General features: G+C 28.5%; 1 protein-coding gene across 1 annotated transcript in view; it reads right to left on the bottom strand.

Annotated features, from left to right (window-relative positions):
- Positions 1-5,723: 5,723 nt before the first annotated feature.
- LOC111618718 (endothelin-converting enzyme 1-like) overlaps positions 5,724-7,909 on the bottom strand; it is a 50,601-nt gene continuing 48,415 nt past the window's right edge. Inside the window, exon 21 of the mRNA XM_023360288.1 lies at positions 5,724-7,183. Within this exon, the coding sequence (XP_023216056.1) occupies positions 7,081-7,183 (103 nt within the window). The 3' untranslated portion in view covers positions 5,724-7,080. The remainder of the gene's footprint in view (positions 7,184-7,909) is intronic.

Genomic DNA, 7,909 nt, shown 5'->3' with positions numbered 1-7,909 from the left:
CCTCCTGCAAAATTGCTCAGTAATTATTTAGCCTTACTAGCCCAGTAAAGAAATCCGGCTGTTCGTTCGATATTTGAAGTAATTAATTTTAAAAATATGTACTAATTCATTACACATGAATCATATTACATATCATACATATTCCAATTGTTTCATATGTAATTGATTAGGCCACATTTCTAAAATGGTAGGCTAAAGAGGAACAACAAAATGCAGGTTAAATATCTCATAAAATTACCGTTTGATCTCTGTCATAAAAATTACGTTACCAACAGTCATTATAAAATAATACGTAATAAAAAAGACCGAAAATCATGGTATGTTTTCTTTAAAAGAACACACGCGTAAATATTTATAATTATTAATTGCAGCAAAAGTTATATAAAAACTAGGTATCAAGAAAAGCTATATTAGTAAGAGTTAATAAATACATTTTTAGAATTAGTAAAAATAAAAGTATAATTTTTTGAATCTCTTCACTTTGTTTATTGTATGAACATATTTCTTTAGACTTCACCTTTCTTTAGAATTTTAATATTTCAAACCTAAACGGTGCAAAGTAATTCTAATATTTTCTTTCCTTGATTTCAGTTCTAAATTTTTTACACTCTGCCGCAGCATTCATTGAAGAAATTTCACAAATAAATGAACGAAATAAAAAATAATGAAAAGGCTTTTTATATATTCGCATAAGATTGTACGAATCGATCCACAGATTTCATGAATAAAGATGAAGGATTGCATAACTGACGGAGAGAATTTCTATAATGATCGAAAATATTTTGCGATATGAGTTTAATGAAGTGTTTACACGAAACAAATAACATTATGCGGAATAAAGACAACGGATTTCACAAATTGCTAATATATTTAATGTATTATTATACTGCAACACGATATTAAGAAGAAAAGAAGAAACACAGAATGGAAAGAGCAAGGATAGTATTGGTAGAGTTTATATGTTATATTGAATTTATCTTCAGAAGATTTTGAAGAAACTGTTAGTTATAAACAAAAGGTAATCATCTTTAACAAGATTAAAATTTTGTTAATAATATACCAGTATATTCTCCCGATAACATCGCTTTGATTACTATAATATAAGGTTAGAGAAACTTTTTCCTAAAACTGTCTAAAGACAAGCTCTGCCACCACGGCGAGACTATCAGAAACTCGAACCTAGAGAGCCTGTATTGAAAGAGTGGTCATACAGATAAGCGGCGCAATGTGTTTTTCAAACTGCATATTTAGCCATAACCACATATTATACAGTACTTAGTTGGAGAAATAGAAATAATCTAGTACTCATTTAAATGGAAATTCGGGCAGAAGAAAATAAATGTCCTTTTCCATTTTTAGAATTAATTTTAACTATTATTATTTGTTTATTTAATATACTATTTAATAACTTTTGGTATTTGTTTATGATGAACACTTATCCAACGCGACGAGTGACGAGCCAATTCTTTTTTTAATATCCCGAATGTTAATAATTAAAGTTGTTTTATGTTATATTCTGAAATAAACGTGACAAAATGATACGAAACGTCTAGGAGAACAAAAGTATCGCATCGTCCCTCCTATTTACCAGGTAAACTAATGCTATTTATTTTCAAAATTATAAAAGAAATTATAGTTTTCATTTAATTCGTTACCTTTTATATAAAACGTTCATCAAAAATCCTTTCTCGCTGCGATTTGTGTTACATCCAGTCATACTCTAAGAATTATTAAAGTGTAAAATAAGTTAAACTAAACAATAACTTTTTACTTAACTAAAAAATATCAATATATAACAACTCGCATAAAACTTGAAAATTTATGATTAATACAAATAAACAGTATATCGTCATTCGAAGTATTTGTATATATTTGTATTATCCTTTGATTAATTTTGATTTGTTTGCAGACAACGAACGTAGAGACGATAAAATTTATCCACGAAACTTATTACGATCTCGCTAACACGTTGTTTGGAAGAATAATGGTGGCTTAAAGTCGTGTGATCACAAACGTTCCAATAGAAAAGCGTTCCTTATATGGTCACTGTCTCATTACAGGTTTTCTAGGCCTGACTTGCTGATAGTGTCTCCCTGGTTACAAAGTTTGTCTCTAGATGCTTTCTCGACACACTTCTTAAGGGAGTTCTTCAACCTTATAGGCTAGTAATCGTGACATCGCTGTCCGAATTGGAGTAAGTAAGAATACTGTTTATAAATACATTAAAAAATTCGAAGAGTGCGGAACAAATCTTGAAACTACCAAAGATTTTTTTAAGCAGTGTGCTAGGAAAAAGATGAAGAGAACAGAATTATTATTAACTGTAAACAAAGTCGTATAGGCATATAATTCGTTAACTGTTGACGGCATCAATATTAGACATCTACAATATCACTATAAGTATGATTTGTAGGCCTAGATATCTAAAAGAAGTAATTCTTTTATTTAATTTGATTATTAATTAATTTTGCATTACAGTTCTGAAATAAATCATTTGTATAATAATTTCAAGCGTGGGACCAAAATTAATTTAAATTTGTTTCATTATTTTGTTTGTTTTGTGTTTCTTTTCTCTTTCTTATCGTCAATTCGAAGTCGATGACCAGCCAATCAGTGAGTCTGAGCCAATCAGCAGACTGAGTATTCGCCGGACAACGAACAAATTAGCTAATGGAACGTGGCGCCCAACCAATCAGCAGATGCCAGGTGATTAAGAGAAAATAAAAGACAAAGACCGATGGATCCGAAGAGAAAGAAAGAGAAAAAGAAAGGAGAAAGAGAAGAAAAGAATACAGAAGAGGCGTTCATGGCCTGGATTGCTGTCCGTCTTTAGTTATTGTAAATTGTCCTATCACGTAATTATTAAATATTAATTTATTGTTGAATTGATTACGCTATTACATTAATGTTATTAAAAAAACAAAGCTTTGAGTATTTTTAGATGTAACGCGATAATATTTTGTTTAAAATTTATAGAATTGTTTTCTTTAATTTCTGACATCCGTGGTCTCTATTATATCGATAAATCTTTTCAACCATTACAGAAATTTTTTCCGTCATTTATGTTTATTCATGAAATCTGTGGATTAAATAGTATAATCTTATGAGAAGGAATGAAAAGATTTTTCAATGTTTTTCAACGCGTATATTAATTTTATTGGTGAAATCTTTTCTCTAAATACTTCAGCAGAGTGTAATAACTGATTCCCAGCCAGCATTCGATCCAGGATCTCCAAATATGATGTCTTAATTAACTGACTCTGCCATCGGCTGGTTATGTTCGGGATGTAAATGAGAATATTTCACAGATCGGGAGCAGTTTTTTGATTGAAAGTTCTTTATTTTACTTATATCTTGAAACGTGCCGCATGAGTAGTAGAGGGCTGGAAAGTTTTGCTTATGAGGCGATCACAATTTGCAATTTTCAGCCATACAGTCAACTGAAACCGCAACAGTTACAAGTTGCAGGAGCGGATCTGTAGTCACACACTACGAAATATATTTCTATAATTTATTGTTATTGTATACAATAACAATAATATATATATATATAATAGGTTATAAAATAAAAAATTTATTTATATTAAATATTCTTGTGATAAAGAAAAGGGCAGTTTAAACACTTAAAATGTAATTACTGTATTGTTGTTTTCCATTACTTTAAACTGATTTTCTGCTATTAAAATATGATTTTTCATATTAAAATACTTCATGCGTAATATAATAAAACATTATACTTAAAATAACTTTCTTGCTTACCTTCAACGCAGACTGAATGGTTAATTAAGAATTGCAAAGATAATTAACTTTCATAGTTTTCAAGTTACATAGTTGTAAATTTATTAGATTTTATAGTGTTGCAATGATGGCTGTTGTTAGTGCTGATTATCCTTTATTTATGTGGATACAGGAACAAATGGAAGACAATGATTCTTCCACTTGGAATGCATCATCATTGAAGTAAGCAGTCGATACGAACTAAATAAATTTTACTCCAGATAAACTACTACATATAGGAAGACACTCTCTATATGTTTTTGTGAGTGATGAGGGAGTGTAGGAATAGAAGAGTAATGAGGCCTCATCCTTTAAAAAAAGTTTACTACTGAAAAAAATATTTTTAATTATAGATAAAAAAATTTTGCTTCAGTACTTTTTACTATAACAATATTTTGTATATATTCTCTTAAAGGTTATCTAACTATTTACAAAAATTAAAAAAACATATATTTTCATCAGAATTTCGCGTGCAAGAAGAGTATCTGAAAATGCGTTTGTCATTCTTTTTCCTGTTTCTAGAGTATTTTCAAATAAAAATCTTTGCTTTCTCCGGAAAAAGTAACTAAGTAATTCTAATACGTTACGTAAAAGAAAAATAAAGCCTTATCTCACTGCATCATGCAAAACTGCTTACGAGCAATCTCAAAAAAGGAGATAGTCCATATTCTTTTGAGTCATTTTAAACAGGGCGAAATTAAAATGCATCAATAACTGCTGCAAAGGCTGTTAGTAATGAATTTGCAAATCACTTTTGCCAATGGAAGCATAAAATCACTACTAAGGTAGATTTACATTTTATATATGGTTATTATTTCTGTAATACGCCTCTTGTCTAGTCTTGTATTCAATTTTACGAGCTCTATAATGGCTTTTCTTTTCCGTTAGACTTATTACACCATCAATTAGAAAGTCATATTTTTATTTCATAGAGTATGATTTCGGACCTCGAGTCCCTTATCAACTCTTTGTGATGTAACTGTTTAGGAAATAATACGTAAGTTAACATAAAATTTTTAACTTACATGGTTATGAGAAGCACAGAAATGGTGACGATTGATAAAATACGGATGATAATTATTAATTTACAGGTATTTGCTATAACAATAGTTAGAATGTTAATGATTTACAAGAAGAATATATATAACATAGATGTAAAAATTGTGAAAAATTGTTGTTATTATTTATTTATATATTATCTGCTTATTATTAAAAATCAATTCTTTTCAGATTTCGGGTATCAAAAGATCATAGTTAAGCAGCATCACATAGAATTAAGACATCATTAACTAATCATAATAGTCTAATGGAATTAAAATTTCAGCTGCATGTACAGTACTGTAATATAGTAAAATGAATAAATGGTAAAGTGTAAAAAGTATTTGTATTTTAACTGTATAATGCGCACCTATTTTATAAAATATTTTATTATATAAAAGTGATATCCGGTTGTAAGAGACATAAAATAACTTAAAAAGTCTATATAAATCAACACTTTTAAAGAAACAAAACATAAATTTACACAAAAGCATTTTGTCTTTTGATCTGTTCATTCATTCTTCTCTATGATAAAACAAAAAATATAAATCGGGGGTTTCCAGTGAATCTTTTCGAGGCATTTTCGTTTAATTTTGCATTTATAAAACTGTTAAATTTGTCAAATGAATCCCTTTTGGATTCATTATGTAAAACTTGAAGATGAATAAAATTATATTTTAACGTAAGATGCATTGCAATTATTATAAAACTTACAAACCATTAAAATTTTGTATCTTTTATTATGCAAAGTATTTTAAAATTTAAACTGTAAAAGTTATTTTTAACAGCCGGGTAAGTTATGCAGTTCGTTGCTAGATTTTTTTCAACATGTACAGTATTTATACTATAATAAAATCAGTCAGATTGTTTTTGTATTAATTTATTCAAAGTTAGTTTTTATTTTTTACAGTATGTGTTTTGTACGAAATCTTCAGAAGATGATTTCCACACACTCCAGAGAGATGGGAAAATTTATATATTGCATTGAAATTACAGCGCGATTTACGGATGTCCTTTGCTTGAACGAATTTATTTTACTATAAACATCTCAGTGGAACTAATGCATTTTAATATGCAAATACTCGTGCAATGCTGAAGAGATCTCTTTTGAGCCTGGATAAATATTAAACTGAACACCCTTTAAGTTATATCTATAAATCTATGACATGCAAGATTGTTCAATTAATATACGGTATTGTGGTTTAAAATCATGTATATACATAATAGTTTTATTTAATAAAATAAAGTATTTTATTAATTTTTATGCAATACAAATCAACATACTGTAAAGTGCATATAAGTGTTTATTACTGACAATTTTATTTTTTAAATTTGTATTTTGTTATTTACAAAGCTTTTGTATAATCCTTAAATATATTATACAGGGTGTCCTAAATTACACTTGCTATTTCCCAGCTGGCTACAGCAAAAACTATTCACCAGAAAATCATGAAAGTTTGGGAATGCTTTAATGAGATGATGGAAATTTTTCTAAAGCAAAAAATGTTAGTTTGAAAAGCCACCACTAGACGGCGTTTTTAAGCTATAATACTGGCATATTTACCTGTAAGACCCCTAGACTTAAATCCATGCGATTTTTGGCTCTGGGGCTATCTCAAACACTTGGGTTTACAGTGATTCCATAACCTCGCTGTCAGACCTTAATAACAGCATAGCACGTTCTTAGTCATACACTGTATGCAACTGTTGAACATGCTGTTTTACGCTTTCAGATGGTAACAGACAGTGGTGGCCATTATGTTTTGAATATATTTTGTTCACATTAGACAGATAAGTTGTGTAGCTCAGCTTATTATTGCGTCCTGTGTAAAGCTATAACACGTTCTCTAGTTGTGGTTTTTGAAACTACATTGTTTTTGCACTAGAAAAAATTCCCATCATCTATCTCATTAAGGCATTCTCAAAAACTTTCATAGCTTTCTGATGACTTGTTTTAGCTGTAGCCAGCTGAGAAATGTCAAGTTTAATTACGGACCGCCTGTATTTTATTAACGAGATAATAATGTATGTACACATTTTTAAAATTTAATATTTTATAAAACTATGGGAAGAAATCTAATTGTATGAATTTTACCCTTCTTAAGTAAAAACCACTATAACTATCCAATAATATTCCAAAAGATTTTAATATTTCTCTTAATTAAATAAATACGTAAGCTATTTTTATTTCTGTTTAAAAGACTAACTAAAATATCAATATGTCATATAATAATATATTTTTAATGTGTGAAATTTTATGTCCTTTTATCCAAATAATGTGCATTTATTTTCAGGATTCATGAAACTGTTCTTAGGACATTTAAACGCTTTTGAGAAGTCCGGGAAATTCCGTAAAGGACCAAGAGATCTGAAAAATACATCTAATTAATATATTTGATATGAAGCAAATAAACTTAAAGATAATTAATATAAAAATTGTTACGGAAAATATTTATTTTAATTATTAGCAATTGAATGAAAAATTTAAATAAAATTTAAAATAATAATAATAATTGATTTATCAATATTTGTGTTTGGTTATGTCATAATAAAGAATAATTATAATACAAAAATGTTATTTACCTATTTGTAATATTGTCAAAAGTTTAAAACTTATAATTTTGCTAATTATTACGTTTTATTCTCTACATTTCTTATTGTCATTCGAACTGAATTTATATCCCTAAATACTACATGATATTATTATGGAATTTAAAAATTTCTATTCTTAAACAGGAAATAAATATCTTAACTACTTTAAAATAAAAAAAATTATTCCTTTTGTCAATCACATAATTAAATGAATACAGAATTATTTATTAACTAGCAGATAAGCTCGGCGTTGCTCGGGCAAAAGTAACGATAACTAAGATAAAGATTATTACGTTACAGTCAACCTTACCCGTTTTCACAGAATGCAAGAATTGGGTCCCCTTGTTTCCAGATTAATTAGAGAATTTTTAGATGGGTCTAAAAATATGTTCGATTTCCCGCAAAAACGAAAAAAACTGCATCTGCGTATTGCACGTCGCTTTCTCTTAACAATTCCATTGTTACGTAGCATTTCCATTGTTGACACTTCCATTGTTACTTA

The sequence above is a fragment of the Centruroides sculpturatus genome, unplaced genomic scaffold (genome assembly GCF_000671375.1).
Source record: "Centruroides sculpturatus isolate CEXI.00-Female unplaced genomic scaffold, Cexi_2.0 scaffold236, whole genome shotgun sequence".
NCBI lineage: Eukaryota > Metazoa > Arthropoda > Arachnida > Scorpiones > Buthidae > Centruroides > Centruroides sculpturatus.
Note: the sequence above shows the minus strand (reverse complement) of the source record. Positions and strands in the feature narration are given on the sequence as shown.